The following is a 25,927-nucleotide window of genomic DNA, read 5'->3' as shown; positions in this document are numbered from 1 at the left end:
TACATTCTCTTAAGACATGGAAAAATAGTAACATAACTGTAAAAAAGCAGGGTACAACAACATAGTCACAGTCTGATGTCCTCCTCCCCCCAAATTTATATATATACCCGACTATATGACTGGAAGGAAAAATGTGACAAAATATTAGAAGTAGATATCTCTGGGTAGTAGGATTCTGGATAATTTTTATTTTCTTATTTACTCCTCTGTGTATTTTCCAAGTTTTCTTTGGTATTATTAAACTTATAATGGAGGAAAAGGGATTTAATATACATGAAAGATTTATACTCTTGATTTTACTAGGCCAAATGAACAATGTTCCTATTCTGCCTGAAACTACAAGCTATGGTTATCAGTAGGGTATCCCTCCCAATCAAGCCTGCACAGAGTAGAGGAATGAGATTCAACATCTGAGTGTCTATGGTATGCTGAACTCTGTGGTGAGAGAAACCTTGAGATCTTGACACTCAAGGAGTTTCAATCCACTTAGGGTGGATATACAGATACACATGAGATCTAAGAACGTACACAAAACAAACAAACAAATGAATGGCAATCAATGTGGTGTTAATGAAATATCAGCAACAAAGAAATAAAAGTATTTTGTAAATATCAATCCTCTAAAACAAAGGTATGATAACATAACTATGAAAAATAAAACTGTTTACAAAAAATACTGAAAAGCACTAATCATTTAATGAAACTCAATTGTAAGATGAATAAAAGATGTAAAAACATTTTTTAAAAAATAGAAAGCAAACAAAGCTCTCAAAAAGAAAAGGCCCTTACAACAGACACAAGAGCTTACAGTAATGTCCGGGATGGGGCGGCAGAGGCGGGTGGTGCTGAAGGTGGCCGTTTTGGTGGTGAGGCAAATTAGGTGTGTATGGTGCAGTTCTACTTCCAGTCCAGGTGGTAGTGCTGTCTAAAAATTAAGGCCCACATGGGTTAATTTGCTTTTATAAACTCTGCCTATTGTTTCTCAACTACTTAGAAGATTTTAAAAAGCATATACATACTATGATGGTAAGTAGCTGGCTGACCAGTAAATCCATTCTGCTGCTGTCCTGGCTGAGGCCCTGAAGCTATCTGCAACAATCCTTCACTATGGCTGCCTGCAAGTATACTGGCAGGCTGACCTAGGGGAACAAGAAGACATTAATATGGTACATTTATAGAGGCAATCCTATGGTTTTATACAGTAAATGAAGGATCAATTATATCTGATAGTCACAATTATAAAGATGAGCAAAAAGTGGAATTCACCCATGGCCTATATAATAAAAAACCCTACAGTCATCTATAAAGGCAAACCTTAACTTGAAGAAGTTCAAAATTATTCTATCTTTAAGTAATATCTAGCTAATTTTATTGGCCCATTTCTTCACAAATATTCTTCAAATGCCAGCAAAACCGCACTACAGGTCTAGCCTATCATAATAACTTCTTCAGAAGCACATCAGCTCACTCCCAGCCACTCCATCTAGCTCTGGACCTTTCTGACTAGGACTCCAAAAGTCCAGGCTCAAGAAAATGTTGAAAACTGGAAAGTTCATTATTATCAGCACTGGTACTGGTAATGGCAGAATGCTAGAGGGTGATCAAAGAAAAGGACAGCAGGCAAATATTTTAAATGGAATGCGATGGGTAAGGTGGGAAAGTTAAAAAAAAAAAAAAAAGGTAAGCTCCACTGTCCAATCAACACAGCATCTGCTAGTTAAAACAAAACAAAACAAAAAATCAGTCTATTTTGAAATTTTTTCATGTGCTTTTAAAAATCAAGAATTGCCTCTAAGGACACTATCATACTCCTGGATTCACAAGAAATTAGTTGCTCTCTCTGTATGTAATATACCAGGAGAACTATTCTATTCAAAACCATTCTAAGAAATTGCTTACATTTTAGGGCTTTATTTTTTGTACAGAAAAAGCTTAATTTCTTCAAGCAAGTATTAATTAAGTCAACTGTGATCTCACTTGGAAAGCAATGAAATTCCATAATTGTTATTTGCTACTGGCATTACCTCAATCTTTTCTCATCTATATGGGAGTATAATCAGATAGAAGAGAGTAAATGACACCATTGCTCGAATATGCAATGAACAGCTCAAAGTATCAAGAAAAAGGAACATTTTTCTCCTCTCTACAACTCACATTTCCTTAAGGCTAAGATTATAAAATTAAAAGCTAAAGAGACTACTTCAATACTGCCTAAATTATTTTTTTTTAAGACGATGTTTTCAGCTACCATCCTATCCATCCCCCTCAAATTTTTGCAGGTTATCTTTAAAGGTTAATTACATTTTTACTCTTGCTTTTTAACAACTGTACATGTTACATACTCTTAGCTATCTTACAAAAATTGTCACTATGCAGAAGAAATTAAATTATTTTAATTTACTACAGATATTTAGAAAGAAACCCTGAAGATATTCAGGTACCAAATGAACATAAAGTGGGCTTAGCATAAAGCCCACTGCAGTTATCTGTACTGAGTATTTCCATTACACAATTCCAAGTACATAAAATGAAATTAAACAACTAAATCAGCTCATGTAGTCTTCCAATTCCCCTATTTTAGTCCAATTTCTTTTCTTTCTTCTAATTTTATCAATACACTTTTTGAGATCTAAGGAAACATTCTGCAACAAATTCTAAAACTTACGGTAATCATAACTCATTGTGAAAATATATCCAAAACACACCAAGACAAAATTATCCACATTTCATTCATATCACTTTATTTGATCTTGAAAAGGACTCGGCCCCAGGGAATGTAACAGTTAAAATGAAGTCACTTTAGCAAGCATCAACAAAGGCATGCAAATTCAACCTCCAGGTGGTATCAACAGAGGTTAAGCGGCACTAATCTATGCTCAAGTGGCTGTAAGTACCTTCTTTTATTCTCCTTCCCTACCCACTGTTTGTCAACTATATTCCCAAATAGGTGAATAAAGAGTAGACAGATAACAGAAGCACCAAGTGGTTAAAGGTTCATGTTCTAAAGTATGTGTTTAACCTATATGGCCCACTTGGAATATGCTGTCTATAGTGAGACTGTCATCTCATGCAGCAAATCCAAAAGATACTGTTTGAAGAGGTAAAATGAATTAAAGAGGGGGAAATTTGGTATACTTTATTTGAAACTCAATTGTAGAAATCAGTCCTCCATTTATTCCAAAGATCAACTTTCTATGTTGAATCTGATCTGATATTAAAGTAAACAGAATAATGCTTCCTTTGATATCAACTAACAAAGTATCAGGCCAGATCTATCAACAATTCACTGCTGATGTGGGCTTAGATACAATCTCCTTAGCAAGCAGGTACAAATAACACAATACAAATGCCAAGACCCTGTTCTGTGATTAATTTAAAAACAAAAAAAAGGCCACTCAACTTGCCAAGTTGAAAACTGTCCAACCTTTGGTGGCTATGAAAATAAGGTCATTATTTCCTTGACCAGGCCCCAAGAAAAGCTGAACCTAATAGCACTCTGCCTCCATGACATGGCAGAGAAGGTGAGTACCTCTTTAATGGGAAGAACCTTTTGAAAATAGACTTGTTAGAAAAAAAAATAAAGTTAGATACACAGAATTTAGCTTTATTTCAAAGTTGACTAAAATACTTAACATCTATCTTGAGGGTTATATGTTACAAACAAATTTGTCAAGATTCCTTTTTCTAAGTCTGCACAATTGGAGACTGAGATGACTATTATAAAGTAATATTCTGCCAGTAAAGCAAAATAAAAATACTGATTAGAGGAAAGCTTGCAATTCCATTAACACAGATTTTTATAAACCTCTTGGTTCAAAACTACTTGTTGGTAACTTAAATATTTCTCTAAAATAAATCTGAAAACTTAAGAGACTTCTTACTTCTGCATGTAATAAGGTACAAATTACACCATTAATTTAAATCATTACTTAAATTCCAAGTGACTATACATCAACATAAGAACATTTAAATAAATTACAAACACCATTTTTTTCCAGGACAACTCAAACACCTATTTAATGCTTGTTTACCTATGAAAGATACCATAGTAATTTTAATTTTCACTTGCTTGGAGGTTTCCTCCAAGTGGCTACCTATAAATATTTAATAGTTAGGAAAATTTATCTTGCTGACTACATCTGACTCTACAACTCACTTGTGGAAGCCACAGGAATGTTGGGAAAGTTGGTGGTGCTGGTAGCGTTAGACTCAGATGGGGCTAAGAGAGCTGGGGCGCTGTAGGTCTCCGTCGATGCACGATTACTTGGTGGATGCTGGATGGTTTGAATTGAATGCCCTTCAGTGGATAATGATGGCTGTCCCTCAAAGTCATGAACATATTCATCCTTCACCAACATACTAGGTGGAGCTATACAGAAAAGCAAACATATTTTAAAATCTTATAAGCCTCTATTCCCAGAAAAAAAAAGTCTTATAACTAATATAGCAACACCTAAAATCAACTATAGTGTATATCAGTCTAACTCAGAATTTTCTCGTACTATTTTTAAAGCATACTATTCTATCAGCAAAAGCTATTTATTTAGAGGTAGTGGCATCAGATCAATCTGACTGACTCCTTGAAATCTGAGGTAGACTATATTCCAACAACCTCCAGCAATGGTCCTAAAGAGGTATTTTTAGTTTCTTGATTAATAATCTAAAAGTAATAATCACCTTAAATACACAACATAAAGTAGACAAAAAATCAAGTGGCTGGGGAAAATATTTACCTAGTTAAGACGACCAAATTGAGATCAAATAATTACTTTTTTTAATCTTTTTGCTAATTTCACGGTGTAAAAATATGAGTGGGATCTGACAGCTATCCAATTCCAGATCTAGAATTACTGTTAAGTAACATATTCTTTGAAAGTGAAGTATACTGAATGTCCCCTAAAGGATTAGAATGAGCAGAAAAATCCCAACTGGTAAGTCAAACTGAAATTTCCTTCTAGAAACCCAATCCAAATAATGATGTTTGATAAATATGTAGTGTGAAAAAACTCGATAAACAACATCTTTCACCCACGTGGTTACACCTTAATAAGCAAAGCCAGGCTCTAGCTGATATAACACCTTTTCTTGAACAAACCAGGGAATAGTTAGTTGGCTTTGTTGTGAGGAAAAAAAAGGAAAATTGAAACTGCATTTATAATAATCAATGGTTCTCTGCCCAGAACCTCCCCACTTCTTTTTAGGCTATAGTTTTGGGGTTTGCTTTTTATCTTTAGCAAACAACGCTTTACTGCATCTAAACTAACACTACCCTAGAATTTTATAATCCGTTGAACTCTAACACTAGGTTCTTTTCTTAGAGCAGTTAACAGTCCACAAAAAGACATTCTCTTTTCATTGAGAATCAGCATATAATGCTCCTTATCTTTCTCCATGTTAATCTTTGAAAAAATCCATTACACATAAATACTAACTAGTTACACAGCTACTTTTTTATTAAACTGAGAATATTTCAAAGAGGTAAGAATCATCTATTGTTCAGATTTCCACATACAATCTCTTAAAGGGCTTTTTCATGCATCAAAAGTAATGAAGACATTGATATTTTTAAGACCCATAAATTTCACTACGAAGAGTTTCTCTTTAGAAAATTCTATGGAAACAGAGATAACCGAAAGGAGCTCAACATATCATTATATGTCAGTAAAAAAAGTGGATCTAACCACTCACCACTAATGTTGGCCAAATTATAAAAATGCAAAGAAAAAATCATTTGAGACATAAAGTGGGTATGACTGTATTTATTCAATTTTTAAAAACTTATACTCTTCAACAAAGTCCTATGATTTTCTGCATATAGATCCTGACATCTCTATTAAATTCTTGGAAATTTTAGGGTTCTTTGCTGTTTATAGTGACTGGGATCTTTTTACCAAGATATTGGTATTGCTAGTACATAAGGAGAAATTTACTGATTTGAGGATATAGCTGGTCAACTTGATACTCATTATTTCTGCTTTTCAGTTGACGCTTTGGCTTAATGGGCAATCATAACAACTGAATTCTGGGCATTCCCTGGTGGTCCAGTGCTTAGGACTAGGTGCTTTCACTGCTGTGGCCCGGGTTCAATCAATCCCTGGTCGGGAACTAAGATCCCACAAGCCACATGATGCAGCACCACCCCCACCCCCCAAAAAAAAGAAAGATTTGAAAATAACAACTGAATTCTGCTTTTAAACAGTTATGCCTCATAACTTTTTCTTGCCTAATACGTTGGTTAAACCTTCCCAAGTGTAAGTCTGGGACTTCTACCAGTCTACAGGTCTCTTTAATCAAATAACTTAAAACATAAGTTTCTTAGGTAAAACTGGGTATCAACAAGGATAGATGTCTGCAATATACTTTTGCCAAGAGAAAAAAAGTAGGTTATAAAACACTACTGTACACTATGATCATACTCATGCTTAAAAAATCATATAAGTAAAAAAGCAAGGTCCAGTACAGTGCACACAATATGCTTTTTGTGTAAGAAAGAAGGGAAATAATACATGTATTTTTGCACAAAGAAACCCTGGAAGGAAACACCAGAAACTAATAAAAGTGATTACCTGAGGTAGGGGGGAATGGGGACAGGGGTGGGAGCACTTCTTTTCACTGTATACCTTTTTATAGTATTTTGATTTATGGACCATGTATTGCCTATTCAAAAAAATAAGATTAAAAAAAACATATAGTATATATTTTTAAAGTCCAGGCAACAGACACCAAACTATTAAGTATTTCTCTTTATGGACTAGCATTCAACAAATTAATTCACTGAAAAAATATTTATTGAGCACCTATGTTCCAGGTACTGTTCTAGCACTTGGGATACAACAGTAAACAAAAGAAAGATCACTGCCCTCACAGAGCTTACAGTCTTCTATGATATTTTTCTATTGTTTAAATATCTAATAGTGAGCACAAATTACTCCAGCCCCTCCTAGCTGTCTAATCTTGGGGAAGTTCCTTGATCTCTCCAGGCACCAGTCTCTACATCTGATAAAATGTAAATAATGCCACCTACCATGTAGGAGTATTATAAGAATGATGATACAATATTTGTAAATTACTTTGACACAAAATAAATACTTAGAAAGTGTTAGCTATTATGATTTAACCATACCCTTAGAGCGGTCATACGTGTATATAGAGATTGTAAAATGTTCTGTGAGGAGTAAAGAACACATAGCAGACAGAAAAGCTGAAGACACTGAGCTCATCCTAGGTCGCTGCTCTTTATTACCACCAGCAAGCAGGTCACAGCTTGTCTGATGGTACTGTCACTGTCCTATTTACCTTTTCTTTCCTCCACTAGACTATGAGCTCCCTCAAGTGGAAAAAACATACTTTATTTATCTTATCGTCCCTGGAACCTAACACAGTACCAGGCAATACATGCTCATTAAATATTTGTTTAAATCAACACACAAGTCAATGTGGTCATGGAAAGTTTCATGAGAGAGATGAGACAGGCTGGAAATGATTACCACCAAGATCCCCACTCAAAAGTGAAGGAATTATCCCATTTGCTTAACTTTTAACTACCTGGCCTTATATTATTTCTTTGTCCAAATCTAAAAGGCCCTGTGAGAAACACCTGTTGTTTTCTGAGGAAAGAAGCCACTGAAGCCAGCCTTTACAAAGCCACCACTAGGGGGATCCATAAGGCTGAATATAGGGCTAGAGCAACTAAAAGGGGCTATCAACCCACACAAGCCCATCAATAAGAGGTACTCATAACAGCAGTATTTTAGGACAGGAAGCAGTGTAATGAGTCTTCAGAATCAGATCTCCTCACAACCACCCCCCGAGGAAGATTCTGATATAGTTATCACTACAGCTGCCCAACCCCTAACACCCACTGAGCTAAAAGCTTTCATTCTCCAAAAACATAGATGGAGAATGGTGAAGATCTGAAGAGTGTTTACTTTCAAAAAGAGGTGATATGATATCAACGTCTGTGCGGTGAAGAGACTGGGCTTCACCCAATCAATCGTAAAGCTACCCTTCTCAGACCACCACAACAGCTTCCCTTATCAGCCCACTGTTCTCAGAAACCAACCAACCCTTAACAAGTATTAAAAGGCACTAGAGTCTTCCTTTATTATTACTGACATAGAAGAGAAGTGGAGAATAAAAACAAGTAGACTTCCATGCTCTTCCTAAATTTTAAGGTCAGATGATATTTCTGACCCACCTCTTAAGATTCTGCAACGAAAGAGGTGCTGAGCCACTAATCTGCCTTCAAAACAATGGCACACCTTACTAAGATGACAGTGGCTCTTTTATCAGAATTTCTCTGCAAATTAGTTCTTACAGAAATTTCAGTTCATTAACATGTTCCAAGAAACAGAGCTAAAGTTTTAACAGACCTCTGTCCTCAAATATTAGACACAAAAAACACCTCCCATATGTTACATTTCCGCACCTCAAAACACTCTCTCCTTTTAAAAATAGGATTAGAACATCTGTGATTGGCAGATACTTTAAAGTCGCCTTGTTTTATTTACTCAAAATGTAACAAGACTGAAAAAAATTAATATAGTATACAATTTTAAGTCCTTCATAAAATTACCATTCATAAAAATAAGTTAGGCTGAAATGAAGAAAAATGAGAATTTTGGTGTTTTTAAACTATATTACACATGATTCGAAATTATCAAACAGAGGTTATTTATACCCATTTAAATTAAAATAAATACTTTGAGGATTTTCAAAAAAAATAAAAATAAAAAAATAAACTGGCTCTGTGAGATTTTCTTCCAAAATAGCCAGTTTTTACCAATTCAAAAACTATTCTTCTTTTGTATGTTTTATGTCCCCTATCACATTTTTTAGACTACTTTCGGTCATAAACAGCAGTTCAAAGCCAAAGAGCCAACAGCCTATTTAAATCCAGTTTTAAATGCTGATGCATGCCCCCCGCAAATCTACATTTCCAAAGCAGTAAGTTTTTTTCTTGTCAATGTTACCAGCACCCACACAAACTAGTTCTAGGTCAATAAAGAATAAAGAGGATGGGGTAAAAGAAAAGAGAAAGTTACAAGAAACGAATTACCTACCATTACTCTGCAGTGTTAATCCTGAGAGATCTTAAATTTTTAAAGGGGAAAAGAAAATAAAACATTAATCATTAACATGAAAATAATTTCCATTATATTTAAAATAACAGATTGTAAATTTAAGCCAGGGATTCAAAACTTCCATGAACCATTTCAATTCAAGAATAGTAGTATAAATGCTATCTAACAATGCATAAATGCTTTCCATCTTATTTTTCAAAAACAATGTTCTAAATGGGCAAAATACCAACTATGCATACTTAGTTTTGGCAGTCAAAATACAAGTTTGTTCTGAATTCAAATTTAAATATTTGTATTTCATTAAAAATGTCTGATTCTTTAACCTTAGCTGAAGTCCTGGGCTATCTCCAAATTTGTAATTTAACTTAGAAAAATTAAAACACTATTGAGATCTTTTCCCTTTGTGCTTCTAAGCATAAAAGCAAAGTCTACTTACCAATTCCAGGTGATACAACTCGTTCATAGTGATATGGATTCACACAGACACTATCACATTTTAAGTCAAATGCATACTGACAATATTTAACATGTTTTAATTCGTTTTTGTGAAGATCAGGCCACCTCCAGAGACGGGCATAGATCACATGAGGAAATCCTTTCCGACCAGCCACCTAAGAAAAATAAATGACCATTTATTGAGCATCAGTTATACAGCACATGTTATACAAGACACTTTATATGTTCTCATTTAATCCTTACAGTCCTACAAAGTCAGTATTATAATCCCCATTTCTTAAATGAGAAAAACTAAAGCTCAAAATAACTTACTTGGTCATGGTCACAAAGCAATAAACATAGGTATGATTTCAAGGCTTATGCTCAGGTTTTAAAAATGCAAAGAAAAGTAGGAGTTTGAAGAAGAAACCATGCCTAAAATCTAGAAATAAAAAATTTTAATCTAACAATATAAGCTTTCTATATGTTTCTTTAAAAATATTAAATACAGGAGATGTATTATGTAGTTCTATATGAAAAATCTGATCAGTGAAAATAAAAGGTAAAGAAAATTTGTAAATGTAAGTTTTTAACTCCGCAAGTATTAAAAATATGCTTGAATTCTTCTGGATTGTTTTTCATATGAAAAGTACCGAACATACAATATCAGATTTCTAAATTATAAAAGAACTGAGTATAACTCAGTTTTTTAAATATGCATATAATACCAAAAAAAAAGGATACAAGGATGAATACCTAGTTACTAAAGATGTGGCTTTTCTTCTGATTTTTATTTTTATTTTCCAAATTTTCTACACAGAACATTTTTTTTCAGTCAAAACATTTAAAAAGTTTTAAGCTATATCTCTGTTGTATGGAAGATACATTCTTCCATGTGTTCCCATAATATGTACTGGTACAGGATGTACTATGATATCTAAAGAGACGGAGCAAGCATTAGATTTCCCATAGTAACTTAAGAGGAAACAAGAATTTGTAAAAATCTGCCACTATAGAAGATACAGAAAAGCTTCTAGAACAAGACTAACCTGAAGCCTTCCATCCAATGTTCTCTGTATAGTAACACATTTGCTAGGGTGAGCTCCATTTGTAGTTATAGCTGTTATTAAAGAATCCAATTCATCTTTTTTCTCCTTCAGTTTCTTTACCAAACTTTCAATTGCTCTTTTTGCAAATGTTTCACTCTCTCCACCTTGTCTATGGCACATCAAACTATGTACAATGCTCAGACAGGCATCATTACTTGTTGGTGTATTCGTAATAGACATATTGTCCATTTGTTAGTTATTTCTTTTAAATCAAATATGTTTCCAATTTCCGGAGCAATTTTGATCTTTTGGAGGCAGTGAAAAACAACAGCTAATGTTGCAATGAAAATTATTAGACATGTGGTATTCAGGATAACCTAAAAAAAAAAATGAGACACAGATATTAGAACACATTTCACAAACTAGATTCAATTTCTTGGGAAAAGATGGAATTGCTCCAGTTAAGTCAAAGACTGAATGGACATAATTAAAATGTGGTGCTTAGCATTTTAAATGACTTAATTAAACTGTTTCTGTTTTTGACATTCCCAAAATGTTAAAGTTAGGCCTTCTCATTATTATAGAGGTATGGTTCAATCAAGTCTTGTCGACTGTACTACACCCTAAAGTAAAATCTTAACACAACTTCTTAAAAAGATTACTTATGAAGACCAGCACTTTAAAATATTCTTGATCAACAACTAGCTAAACCTAGAAGTCTATCACTACACATGAAAAATTCACCATCACCTGGTACCAAATGCTGTTTATCAGTTAACAACACACAACTTTGTTATAAGAGACCACTGACAACAATAAAAAAATGAATAATTTTTAAATGGGCAAAGGATTCTAATACTCATTTCTCCAAAGAAGAATGGCCAATAAGCACATGAAAGGTACTCAGTATCATTAGTCATTACTGAATTGCAAATCGAAACTACAAAGAGATACCACTTCACATCCACATTTTGGATAAATCAAAAGAATAGACAAAAAGTATTGGCGAGGGACTTCCCTGGTGGTCCAGTGGTTAAGAATCTGTCTTGCAATGCAGGGGACACCAGTTCGATCCCTGGTCGGGGAACTAAGATCCCACATGCTACTGGGCAACTAAGCCTGCACACCACAACTAGAGAGCTCAAGTGCCACAACTACAGAGACCACACGCTCTGGAGCCCGCACCACAGCTAGAGAAGCCCACACGCCACAACAAAAAGCCCACTCACTGCAACGAAAGATCCCACGTGCCGCAACTAAGACCCAATAAATAAATAAATAAGTATTAAAAAAAAAAAACTTTTGGCAAGAAAGTGGAGAAAATGGAACCCTCGTATGTTGCTGGTGGGACTGCAAAACGGTACAGCCACCTTGGAAAGAAGTCTGACAATTCCTCGAAATGTTAAACACAGAATTACCATATAACCCAGCAATCCTACCCTTAGTAATTCCATCCAAAATTACCAGAAACCTATGTCCACACAAAATATGTACATAAATGTTCACAGCAGTATCATTTATGACAGCCAAAAAGTAAATATAACCCAAATGCCCCTCAACTGACGAATGTATAAATGAGTATGTCTATACAATGCAATATTATCCAGTCATAAAAAGGAATGAAGTACTGATATATGCTTCAACATGGATGAACCTGGAAAACATGTTAGGTGAAAGAAGCCACTCACAAAAGGCCATGTGTTGTATAATCCCATTTATATAAAATATTCAGAACAGGCAAATGACCAAAACAGAAAGTAGATTAGTGGCTGCCAAAGGCTGGGCGGGGGGATGAGTGACTGCTAATGGGCATGGAGTGTCTTGTGGGAGTGATGAAAATGTTCTAAAATTGATGGTTGTACAACTCTGTCACTATAGTGAAAACCATCAAATCATACACTTTAAAAGAGTGAATTTTATAGTATGTGAATTATATATCAATAAAGTTGTTATTTTTAAAAAAGAGAGACCACTGAATTCCTCAAACGATTTTACCCATAAAAGCAACAGGGTAAATTATTTTCAAAAAAATTAAAATATAGAAAATGAATATTAATTAAAAATCCATTCAACACTCATAACACAAACTAACTTATCTAACCTCAAAATCTCACATGGAATAAGAAAAGGCCATCAGCCTAAGAATAAACGAGATAAAGCAGGAGTGGAGGCTGTACTTATGCCAGGTTGTTTTTCATTTGTTTGTTGATGGTGTTGCATTCCATGCTTATTTTGCTTTTATTTTCTTTGGCTATTTACCTGAATTTTAAAAGCCTACCCTCCACGACCAAATTAATAAAACTAACTCATCAGTCCCTACCAAAACCTGTTCCTCTTCTGACGACCTTTACTTGTACAGCTTAAACTCCACTCGATTACCCAGCGTTGGAAAGCCTGGTAAATCATCTTTGACCTACCTCTTTCTTTGACTACCCCCTACATTCTCTCACAAAGTTACATGATTCTTTACGTTAGTCATTTTAATTTCTATTCTACCAGACACTGCTGTAGTTTTGGGCTTCCTTTAAATTTATATCACTTGCTATTTAACACGTGTTCCCCTCTATTGTTATCTATTTTACATAAATGCCTGACCTAGGCAGAGAAAAAGCAGTTTTTCTTATACCTTTGATACTTAACCACTTGCCCACATGCAGAGGGTACACTTTCCAGATAACCAAAGATTACCTGCCTGGTAGGTTTTGGAGTTAGAGATCTGGATTAGAATCCCAGCTCTCACACTAAGTAGTGGGCCAAACTAAGTTACTTAAATTCTCTCTGAACATGGATTAAAAGGAGAGCATACAAAGTGAAAAATCGATATTAATGTATAGTAAAAAGTAGCTACTGTCTGAATACTAAAATGTTTATTTTGTTTTAAAAAGAGATTTTCCTAAAACACATTATGTATTTTTCTGCATTTTCTCCTATTAAAATTTGTCAAAGAAAATTTAGAAGGGCAGGAACAGTAGTAAACCACCCATCCAGGACTCACAACACAAAGGCATACAGAAGCCAGGCAAATTATATAAACGAATAAAACGTGCCAGGTGTAAAGAAAAGTACTGAGGAGGACAAGTGCGTGTCCATCTAAAGTGAGTAGCTGTGGGATTTCCCTGGTGGTCCAGTGGTTAAGACTCCATGCGCTCAATGCAGGGGGCCTGGGTTCGATCCCTGGTCAGGGGAACTAGATCCCACATGCCACAACTAAAAAAGATCCCGAATGCCACAACTAAGACCCGGCACAGCCAAATAAATAAATAAAGTGAATAGCTGCTACTCACTTCCAGCAGAAGTGGCATTTGAGCTGCCACATCTTCAATGCCTATTTATATGTCAAAAATAAGTATTGGCAACACACCTGCAGGGAAAGGGAAGGAAGGAAGGAGAAAGAGCAACCACTGTGTATGCCAAACCAAACCCACCTTCAACTCACATCTGGCCCAAGAGAATCACCAGTTTGAAATCTCAGAATGCCAACCTCACAATTATAATTTCTAGACTTCAAAAGCTCTCAGGGACAGGGAGTGTACTCGTCTTAGTCATCATTATATGCCCAATTCCTAGGACATATAACCGTCTCTTATTGTTCAATGAATGCATTTCTGCATGTGCTTTCAGATTCATGCTCAGGCTATTTCTTTTGCCTAAAATATCCAGTCCCATTTTATCTACTTGGTAAAGCCCTAGCCACCCTTCAAAGTGCAGCTTAAATGTCTCAATTTCTCCAAGAGTTTCCCCTAACACACTGTCTCCTCTCCCCACAATACTGAAGGAGAATTACTTCCCTGGTGTGTTTACTGTGTGCCCTAGTATATTACCTGATGCTTCCATCAAATTAAACACACACCCCAATTACAACACATTATATTATAGTTATTTGATTATGTATTTGTTTCACACCCTGTTGCCGTAAGTTTAGAAGAAAACAGCAACACCTTCTCATCTTAAAAATTCCTAGTACAGTGCACATTCCTTTCATATACCAGGCAAATGCTTGCAAGTTGACTACAGCTTTTTCATTTGGTGTCATTTCCTTGCAACAAATTTTGAAGAATGCAAATACTTATGTTGTTGAAATCATCTTCTGATATTATATTCCAAAAGATTTGTTCCAATTTATAATGTAATTAAAGTGTTTGTAACTATTTCATCACAATATCCCTGTTGGATGTTATCATCTCTAAAATTTAAGCTATTTTTGGCCCTAACAGTTTCTCAGAAACTGTTTTAATTGCATATTTCTTTGAACACTAGTGGAAATATTCCTATGACCACAAGTGCCTGAAACATAATTTAAAAGTTCCTTGTATAAAAAATAATACCAGCAGGGGTATATAGGTGTTGTTCTACATTAAATAGCTCTAGATTATAATTTTTTAAAGAGTGGTATGGAATGATAGTAGACAAGGGCACTGAACTGGTATAAACAAAATTATGTATTCTAATCAAAGCTCTAGCAGCATGATTGGGCAAGTTAACATCTCTTTCAATTCTCTTATCTATAAAATGGAAACAATATCTGCCTTGCCAAGTTTATAGACTGGCTATGGTAATCAAATGCAACAGGATATAAAAGCAATCTGGGGACCATAAATTGGCCAATTCAGCAAACACTGTATCCGCTAGGAGCAAAGCACTACAGATAAAAAAACAAGTAGCACATAATCAGAAAGTGGTTCTCAATGCTACCCAGCAGCCGTCCCCAACCTTTTTGGCACCAGGGACCGGTTTCATGGAAGACAATTTTTCCATGCACGGGGGAGGGAAGGGAATGGTTCAGGCTATAATGCAAGCGATGGAGAGCGGCAGATGAAGCTACCCTCCCTCACCTGCCACTTACCTCCTGCTGTGCGGCCCAGGGGGTTGGGGACCCCTGCTTTTGAGAACACCCCATTTTTGTAACAAATAATTTATATCACCCCATTAGCTCTCCTGAAACAAAGTTCTAACCTACTTACGTTTTTTAAAAATTTAACAATGCCCTAATTATAATATAAAGGGGGAAAAGATTAATATATAATGAAGTGTGTACTTCAATAAAAATGCTCAGGCATATCAACAAAATCAGAAAGTATAATAAAGAGGTCAGATGCCTAAACTTATATAGTAAATCACCATAAACATGACAACTACAAATTCTGACCCTCCAAGACAGGTGTGTTGTTTTGGCACAATGGCATTGCAGTTGGTGACGTGGATTTTGCAAAATAGTTAACTGTCGATAAAGTTCCAAACAAAACAACTTCAATTAAACTGAATTAATGGGATTGACATGTACACACTACTATACATATGTAAAATAGATAAATAAGAACCTACTGTATAGCACAGGGAACTCTATTCAGTACTCTGTAATGACCTATATGTGAAAAGAATCTAAAAAAGAGTGGATGTGTGTCTATGTATAACTGATTCACTTTGTTGTACAGCAGAAACTAATTCAACATTGTAAATCACCTATACTCCAATAAAAATTAATTAAAAAAACAAACAAAAAAAGAAATGAATTATGAGAAACTTAATTCCCAAAAACTGAATATATATTAAGATGGAGTTAGGTTCTAGGCTAATTATACGTTTTCCTCCTACATGAATATTCTGGGCATTTGAAAGTGTTGTGGGAGGCAAACAATTCTTCACAGTCTCTCACATGCAGGATGGCATCCCTAGCCCCCAGGCACCAAAGCCCCTCCCAGTAACTGCCACAACATCTCTTAAAGAGGCAGTACTTACTCCACTGAGAACCACTGATCCGGACGATCCAACATATCATTACACTAAGTAACAGATGCCTAAAAGAGGTAGGAATTAAAGCGATCTGGAAATAGGAATGCATGGAAAATCCACAGGTAAGCTAAGTCTTAGCATGATGTATCAGTCAGGCTAAGCTAGTCTATGTCACAGTGACAACCAACTCCCAAATATCAGTAGCTTAAAACAAAGGTTTCTTTTCTGCATAAACTATATGTCAATCACAGATACATGCCCATAACAGCAGTGTCCATCACTGCTCACTGTCATCTCTCATGGATTAGGCTAACAAAGTCTCCATTTCTACATATGTCCTTAAATGGCAGGGGAAAAGATAGGTAACTCATGCACTGGCTTTTAAAGGTTGACTATCACTTCTGCTCACACTGGATGGACCAAGTCATATGGCCATGCCAGTGGTTCTCAACCAGGGCAACTCTGTCCCTCCAGGGACATTTGGCAATGTCTAGAGACAATGCTGACTGCCACAACTGGAAGGGGGAGGTGGAAGGCAGAGCAGTACACTGGCATCTAGTGGGCGGAGGCCAGGGCTGCTGCTAAACATTCAACAACACACAGGACAGCCCCTCCAACAAAGGATGATTTGGCCCCAAATGTCACTAGTGCCCAAGCTGAGAACCCAGGACCATGCCTAATTTCAAGGTGGGGGAGGGAGACAGAGAAGTAAATATTAACCATGTGCCAGAAGAGAGCCATCAGAATATGGACGGGAGAGTACTTGCAACTACCACATGTGAATAAGAATTTGCCAGGCTGAAGGAAAATCATAGGAAAAAGCAGAGGGACAAGAGTGCAGACGTTTTGTCTAGAGCAGGTTTATGGTAGAGAGGGGGAGGAATAACAGCATTAGATCTGTATTAGAAAGAAAACTATAGTGAGAGCATGGAGAAGAGCTTTGCAAAGCGGAACAGAAAACCAGTCAGGAGACAGTGATCAGAAGAGTGACAGGGCCTAGATTAGGGGCACAAGCAATGGAAACAAAAGGGGAACCAGTAAGGCGTTTCTAGGTAGAACAGACTAGATTTTTTAGTCAACTAAGTATAAGGAGTAAAAAGGAGAGAGTCAAAAGATGGCCTATTTCCTAGATAGGTTAACTGAATATAAAGAAAGAAGAAAAGATTTAAAAGAGGTTAAGTAACAAATTCAGCTTTAAATATGCTGAGTTTGAAGAGCTCATTAGAGAAGTTAAAGCTACTTGAAAATCTCCAACACGCAGGTATTAGATAAAATCACTGTAATAGAACAAGCCATCCCACAGCGATGGGGTAACGGGAGGCAGGAAGTCAGCAAAAGGGACAGAGGTTTGTTCTTATATCTACCTATTTTGTGTTTTGTCTCTAGCCTTGCTGTTAAACATAAGCTGTCACCTGAAGTTGACCATAGGTGTAAAAGCAACTCCATGGACTACAAAGCCAAATTAATTAAAATACTCTCTAAAATTAAAAAGGCTGAGTACTGACCTGAGAGGCTCTCACGGAAATTCATAAACTGTAGTTAATGAATGTTGACATTTTTTTATTTCTCGGATGTGTTTACTTTTGGATTACTGACTACACTATGTGAAACAAACATGTATATTTTCTAGAAGTTATAGATACTTTGGTCAAGGATCAAATATGGGAATATTTGAGAAAGTGCTTAAGTTTAACAAGAAAAAAAAAAAAAAAAAAGCCTGGCCTGGTGAAGTATCACTAGAAAGAAATTCTAATCATAGGCTTACAAGCTGGGGCAGGGGGCAGGGGTCGGTGCACAGGATTAGTTCAACTGCCTGCAGTACAAGTTACAGCCTAGATTGAGCTTTGTCAAAATAAGTGCAATTGGAGGAGAACCTCCAAGAGCATAAAGAATTATATGTGCAGGTATTAATGATTATAAAGATATGAGATGGGAATAACACAATCAAAGAAACAAAAAGAACTTTTTTTTTGTGGTAACTTTTAAGATGAACTACAGGGACAAATTTAGAGATGTGCTTCTTGTTTACCCATTGGGATTAGATTTAAATGTCATACTGGTACACCAATTTCACCTTAAATAATCTTATTTAAAAATTAACATTTTTCTGAATGAATAAATTAAAGGTTGTTAAAAGAAGAATCAACAAAGTCCTCTAGCTGACATCTGTTTTTTGTCTGCCAGCATATAATTCCCCTTCTATAACAGTACTCTGATTTCCCAAGGAGAATCTCCCCATCTGTACAGATGGGACAATCCCAGTCCTAACCAGAGCTACCTCTTAGGTACATTAGCTGTTTCAAAGATTGGAGAGGACCCAAGTCAGGCTAATAACACAGCTCCAGGACTTTTGTTGGAACTACAGAGCGGGGGAAAACAAATAGCTCTTTGCTGGGCTTGAACTTGAAGCTGAGAATAGTTAGTCTGGAACCTACCTGAGACTTAAACTAACAGAAAGGAAAGCAAAGCCAAGAGATAGAATCCTGATGATACTGACTTCTTGTGACCCTGGATCCAGCACTCTGAGGCCAGCTCTGATTCCAGACGAAGCCAATGAATTCCCTTTTTACTTAACTTGACTACTACATATTTCCCAGTACATAACTGAACAAAAATTGAGTTAATCAAGGACCTATGGTATAGCACAGGGAACTATACTCAATATCCTGTAATAACCTATAAGGGAAAAAAAAATCTGAAAAAGAATATATATATATTATCTATATATCTACATCCATATATACGTATCTGAATCACTGTGCTGCACACCTGAAACTAACACATTGTAAACCAACTATATACTTCAATTTTTTTAAAACTGAGTTAATATTCTCAGAAACAGCAGCAATATAATACAAACCACATATATAAACAATGGAACCAACCCGTAATCTTGTCAATGATACAGATAACGAGTTACTTTAAAATAGCAGTTGCCAAACTCTCTGGTCTCCAGTCCACTTACCTACATTCTTAATTATTGAGAATTCCAAATAGCCTTTGTTTATATGAGTTACATCTATTAATATTTACCATATCACAAATTAAAACAAATGTTTATTTACTCAAATTAATTTAAAATAATAAACCCATTACATATTAATAACTTTTATGAAAAATAACTATTTTCTAAAACAAACAAAAAAGTCAGTATTCAGAGGCTTCCCTGGTGGCGCAGTGGTTAAGAATCCACCTGCCAATGCGGGGGTCACGGGTTCGAGCCCTGGTCTGGGAAGATCCCATATGCCGCGGAGCAACTAAGCCCGTGCACCACAACTACTGAGCCTGTGCTCTAGAGCCCGTGAGCCACAACTACTGAGCCCACGTGCCACAACTACTGAAGCCCGCGTGCCTAGAGCCCGTGCTCCGCAACAAGAGAAGCCACCGCAATGAGAAGCCCGCGCACCGCAACGAAGTGTAGCCCCCACTCGCCGCAACTAGAGAAAGCCCAGGCGCAGCAGCAAAGACCCAACGCAGCCAAAAATAAAATAAATAAAAATTTTTTAAAAGTCAGTATTCAGAGTGACATTGTTTTCCATTTTTGCAAATTTCTTTAATGTCCAGCTTAAGAGAAGCCAGCTGGATTTGCATACCTGCTTCTGCATTCAATCTATTGTGATATGTTGTTTTGGTTAACGCTTATGAAGAAAATATGCCTCACACAGATAATTAGAAAAGAGAAGAATATTTTAATGGCCCTTTTAGATAATGATGGATATTCATCTTTTATTCAACACCAAAATGCAACAAATGGCAATTCCTAAAGGTTAGTTGCAATGTGGAATCTGAAACTGTATCAGTGAACTTCTTGGCTCTTCTGTATAAAAATCCATTGGTCCATATTGTGCTTTGAATGGATCTCCTACCCATGCATGATTTGTAACATCATACATTGGTCATCTGGAAAAACACTGGTTCGATGATTTATACGGACCTTCCTAATGTTGATACATTTCCTTACACAATGTATTTTTAAAAATCACATTCCTAAATCTCATCACCAATCTCATCAGAAAAATCTTTAAGTACTGGGAAGCTGGCAAGCCCATGGTGGTAGATACAAGTTTTCCAAAAATCTAATTTTCACTTGAAAGATCGTATTTTTATCATTGGCAGCAAATAGTTATTTTCCTTGAGTGGCAGGCTCACTTCACTTATTTTCAAGGAAATGCCTGCCAAATATCCAAGTCTAAGTAACTACAGTTTACCTATCAGTCATTCTTTTAAGTAAAAATAAAAAAGCAGATAGTTTAGCGTGCAGCTCAATCACACACGTGCTTTTCCTAGAGGTGAACCTTGTACGCTGATGTGCAGAAGAACTTTATGCACACTTCCATTTAATCACACCGAATACTGAAAAGACATGCACTCCAGGGTAGATATTTTAAAAATTAAAACTTTTTACTGCTTCACCAAGGATATTAAGTGAAACCGGCATTTTTTCAAATGCTTAAAGTGTGTTTGGTGCCACTGCCTTGACTCAAGCTAAGGTGCCAGCAGTTTACCCACCACTGCTTCCCTACCATCAGTGCAAATGTCAACACAGTAAAAGGGCACATAATGTCTCAATTTTATTATGGGAATAATTCTGATTTCATGAACCCCTAGAAGATAAGGGTCATGGGGACCCCCAAGAGTCTGTGGACCACACTTTGGAAAATACCGTTTTAAAAGATTCGTGAAGTAGGATGAATTTTAATAACTGATAACTGAAAAATACATTTCATAAAACCTTCTAAATGAAGGGGACTATCAAGTCATCTAGCTTATTCTTTCAAAAGGGGCTGTATCAGACTTCCCCCTGCAGTAGGCCCAGGCCTACTAAGTATATATTGAGTGGGGCCCTACCTTTAAAAAGCACCCTGGGAGTCTGAGGTGTTGTCAGTTTTACAAAGCACTGACGTAGTCTATGCTAGTCCACATGCTTCACTTTACGAATTACCAAAAAGATAGTGAAACAAATTGCAATGTCAAGAATTTATGAAACTAATTTAAAAGATTAATTACACAGAAGTTATGCCATTTTTCTTACTATTAGCCAGCTGCTTAATTTCAACATCTATACACATAAAATTCTTCCTTCAACTAGTTTTGGTAGGAGACCTCTATGACACAGATGCACCTAGTGTGCTTATGTACAGTAATCCTTTCACCAGATGATTCAATGACTGGCCACATACTGATATCAAATGCTCCAGAATTCACTAGTGAATACTGCTGATAAATAACCTTAATCCAGTCTTACGTTTAGAAATACATTTTGACTTGAAAAAGACCTGAATTACATACATTCATCTACACTAAGATACAAAAATCATACCTTACTACATACCAAAAACAAAATATTCAGTAGAAGTCCTTTTTTTGACATCATAAATAAGATTTGCATTCTAAACATGCAGATTGGGGTTTGATGAACCCCAATGAATTTTAAGTAAATTACTCCAGTGCACCAATGATTGCAAAGTAAAGCTTGTACTGTATCAAAACAAATGAAGCAATAAAGATAAGCACACTAAAATATCCAAAGGCTTTAAAATCAAGAGGTCTTTTTTTTAACAATACAGATTCCCATGCCTCCTCCACTCCATTCTCACCCTGAATCTGTGTGTTTTGGGATGAGACAAAGAATATTTTGTTCTATTTTTTTTAAATAGCTCTTCCAGAGACGCAGATGCAACTACTTGTAGACCAGCACTTATGAACTACTTCAAGTAATATACTGATAAATGGAGAACTGAACATGCCCCCCCAGATGATCTCTAAAGAACTGCGATCTAGCTGGGCTTGTCGAGCAACTGTCTCACAGTGTGTAAGTTAACCTCTGATAGTAAAACCTAAATCAATGCAACTTGCTTCTCAGGAACCAGCAAAGTGACCAGTTAATTGATGCCTAGAAAATGTGATGGTTTCCAAGCAGATTAACCTCTAGGAAGATCAAATTCCCACTGGGAATTTAGATGCAAAGTTTGGCATCTAAACAAAGTCATTAGTCTTTAAAAGGAGCCCAAGTAAGCATTTTAGAATATGTCAAAATATCAACTTCCTATTTAGGATAGCAATGATAAACCAACTTCTCATCAGGGGAGATACAGCTTCCTATAACTTGCCACCAGACAATTCAAATTAATTGAAAAATGAAGAAAGAGATTCAAAGAGGAGAGAGACAGACAGAGGGACAGATTTGGAAGCAAAACAAATGTGGCAATACCTTCAAGGAACCCGTTAAGTCGAAAGTGAGATAATTATATCACGCATGTGTATATCACTGTGTTAAAGAATGTAAAGCTGACACAAATGAAACAGTTAAAAAAAGAAAAAAAAAAAAAAAAAAGAAGAAGTTAGAGGACCCTAACAGCTCAACCATTTCGGAACTCTGATCTGGCTGCACCCCAAGCCATTTGAGTCACAATTTCTGGAGGTGGGTTCCAGCCATCGGTATTTTGTAAAGCTCCCCAAGAGATTTCAAAATGTAGCCAAGGTTGAGAACCACTGCCCTAAACCTTGGGAGTGAAAAAGCAATAAAAAGACGAACCCCACACAGTTACAAGTTTTCCAAACGGCAAACAATTCTCATTTAAAATGTAAATAATGAAGTACAGTCTTTAAGCTTATAAACGTCTTTACAATTATCACCAACTTTAAATTAAGATGTAAAAATAGGCACTCTTTACAATCTCTAGTAGCTATCTGACCTATAATCTGCAGTAGTAAATAATCAAGACTTAAATTATAAGATTCTGATGACCTATCATCTTAGTTTTACATAAGTAAGTACTACCCTAGTTTTTATCCACTGTCATGGTTAAAACAAATTTTCCTGGATGCCAAGTACACCACGTAATAGTGTCAAGGTGACACAACCTAAAATATCTTGTTCCTGAGAAACTGGAATTTAGCCACATTTCCTATCACCAAAATTACACAAAGTAGGATGAGAAAAAAAATCCAAAAATTCTAAATCTAACTCATTATTAAGCATATGTTTTGGCATATTATGATGGTAATAGTACCATACTAAAATTTGCTCAAATGAATAATATCTAGACATTTTTGTCAACTGTTTGAATTCTCTTTTTAAAACAATGGAATCTTCATCAACTGTGGAACAAAAAAGCCAAAATTTGATAATTTAACAGTGGTATTAAATTCTGTGTTATGCTGAGCTAACTCCTTTAACTTTAGTGTAGAAAATAATGATATCAATCAAACTCATTTCAGTCAAGTTAGTTTTATACATGATTGTCACCTCACCTTTAATCATCACTGAAACAAAACAAAAATTTCTGCCTAACTACACTATCTTCTAGGGGAAAAAAAGGAAATCCAAACATGTACAACGAGCAGGGAAATGGCTAACATGTTTAAAGAACGATTCACTCTAAAATCACTGAATAAAAAATTGAAAAAAAAGTCAGGCATAAGCTAGAAGGCGACACAACAGGACTGAAATAAGTAAAGCTTAATAAACGTAAGAAAAATAATGTATGTTCTCACCAAAATAGACAAAATTTTAGATAAGACTAAATATGCATTTTAAATGTAATGAGTGAGGCAGATCCTGTAGGGTTAACTGCCCTAGTAGAGGCCTCAGCAATTCACAGCTCAATTAGAATACTGTCTACTGATGTTACTATAACACCGGCTCAATCAGAAAAAACAGCTTCCAAGCCAGAGAGCTGGAGTGTGACTGGACAGCATAAATTAGTTTAATACTTGCTCTTTAATTTGGGGGGAAAAATCTGAAGGGGAATGAGAAAAATGAATTCACACACAAATGGTGAAACAGCTCAACTAAAATGTAGCTTAAGAAAGTGTAGTATAGGTTTTTAGAAATAAGATTTGCTGCTTCCTAGCACAAGTAGAATTGCTTCGAGCAGCAAAGACTTCGGAAAAGGTCAATGATGCATACAAAACTTACTCCGAAAAATTTCAAAGTGACTTTCTCAGCACAAGTTTTCATTAAATCTGAAACGGGTTTGCAGTTTTTTCTACGCTCAAGATATACAACGAAGAAACTCAGCTAAACACAGAAGTTTCTACTTAGGCACTCCCACTTCAAAAATAAAAAAATTAAGATGCAATACCTCCTTAAAGCAACCTCACCCAAAAACCTGGAAAGCAAAGAAAAAGTCACTTCTATTAATAGACTCACAAAATGTTATATAAATTTTCTCTAGAACTACTCTTAGTTTTAATTCCAACAACTTATACCTACATAATTCATCACCACCCTTAGACTAAAGATACTCCAAATTTTAAACGCTTGGCCTACCTGTATTACACTTGTACTGTAACAAACTCAAAATCATAACACTATGGGAGAAACACTGTAACTAAAAAATCATATTTTAAGATGTTAATTGTATCAATCGTTTACAACTTGAAATGTCACGTACTAACCATATCAGAACTTTCCAAAAGAGAAAATAAATCCTTAGCAGAAAAAGAAAAATTGCACATTAGAACTCCCCAGGCTATATTTCAGCTGAAATATAGTCTAAGTACAACTTAGCAAAGACAATTTATGAAAACTACAATAAAAACTATTCAAGTGCAACGTTCTAAATCTAATTACTTTAACACCCGAATAATCAAACTGCTACTAGGACTAAAAGGATGCTAATTCTTGCAAAACTCAAATGTTGTTAAAAATCAGCCAAGACAACATGCTTTTAGAAAGTCAATTCAGACTAATTAAAATGATTCCCCATTATCTTATATTTATTATTCCTAAATAACTGGCAGTTTCACCTTAAACTACGGTCCAAAAACTAAAGGCGTTAAGAAACTAAATTCAAAATAAACTATTTGAAAATAGGCAAATATATATATTTTTAATTTTACTAAGGTTTTCGGGGGGGGAATAACTATCAATTTTCAATAGGGTTTTTTTTAAACCTCTCTATTCCCCCCCCCCCAAAAACCGTTGAAGTTAACAAAACACACCAATTTCTTTGAAAATCTTTTAAAATCTAGCTTAAGAAATCGTAACAGCAGTTTGGGGCATGTGATGGAGCCACCGCCCTACACACCCCACACCAATTTCACGCTCAGTACTTGTAGTCCTAGCAATAAGATAAACTATGCCTTTTATTTTTCATTAGGAGTGCGGGGGGCGGGTGTCAGTTAGCTGCTAAGAATGTTTCCTGCATACCGCCATCACCCACAATACTCAAAAAGTAAGTAAACAAACCAAAGCCAGAAACATAACTGGAATGACTCAACCAGGAAGAGAAAATAAGGGACAAAGAGCAAACAAAAATTTGCTTGAGAAAAGAAATTAAGACAAACCATTTACAACTTTCATTTAGACCTAAGGCAGTACACTCCGACCCGACTCGCTTGGCCAGGAGGGACACTGAAACTACTCAGAACAACAAAGAGCAGCGGCGGCCGCTGCAGGAGTCCCAGTCCGAGTTCAACTTGATTCCGCGACAAACTGCGAAGGGAGTTCGGGGCCGGAGGACCGACCCCGGAGACCGACGGACGCGAGGCACCAGGGCTCGGTCCGACCCGCGCCGGGGCCGCCGGCCCGTCAGGCGGCCGCGCTGGTTCTCCCGGCCGGCCCGCCGGCCTCCCGCGCGCTCCACGCCGCCGCCACCGCCGGGAGCCCGCCCCGGGGCGGGG

At 36.2% G+C, this 25,927-nt stretch overlaps 1 protein-coding gene across 3 annotated transcripts in view; it reads right to left on the bottom strand.

The window, feature by feature from the left end:
• The window catches only part of SMAD4 (SMAD family member 4), a 57,475-nt gene that overhangs the window by 31,356 nt on the left and 192 nt on the right, over positions 1–25,927 (bottom strand). For 2 of the 3 annotated variants that reach the window (XR_005022579.1, XM_036874259.1), the window contains exons 2-7: positions 10,568–10,944; positions 9,520–9,694; positions 9,063–9,092; positions 4,157–4,369; positions 1,020–1,139; positions 809–925 (exon numbers count right to left, since the gene is read on the bottom strand). Coding sequence is in view for 2 of the 3 variants with exons in the window: in XM_036874259.1 (XP_036730154.1) it covers positions 809–925; positions 1,020–1,139; positions 4,157–4,369; positions 9,063–9,092; positions 9,520–9,694; positions 10,568–10,816 (904 nt within the window). In the remaining variant the exon portion in view is untranslated. Of the gene's footprint in view, positions 1–808; positions 926–1,019; positions 1,140–4,156; positions 4,370–9,062; positions 9,093–9,519; positions 9,695–10,567; positions 10,945–25,591; positions 25,611–25,927 lie in introns of those variants that run through there. The other variant, XM_036874260.1, reaches the window with a different exon arrangement.

Source organism: Balaenoptera musculus, chromosome 14 (assembly GCF_009873245.2).
Source record: "Balaenoptera musculus isolate JJ_BM4_2016_0621 chromosome 14, mBalMus1.pri.v3, whole genome shotgun sequence".
Lineage (NCBI taxonomy): Eukaryota > Metazoa > Chordata > Mammalia > Artiodactyla > Balaenopteridae > Balaenoptera > Balaenoptera musculus.
The sequence above is the reverse complement of the archived record's forward strand: the minus strand, read 5'-3'. Positions and strand labels throughout refer to the sequence as shown.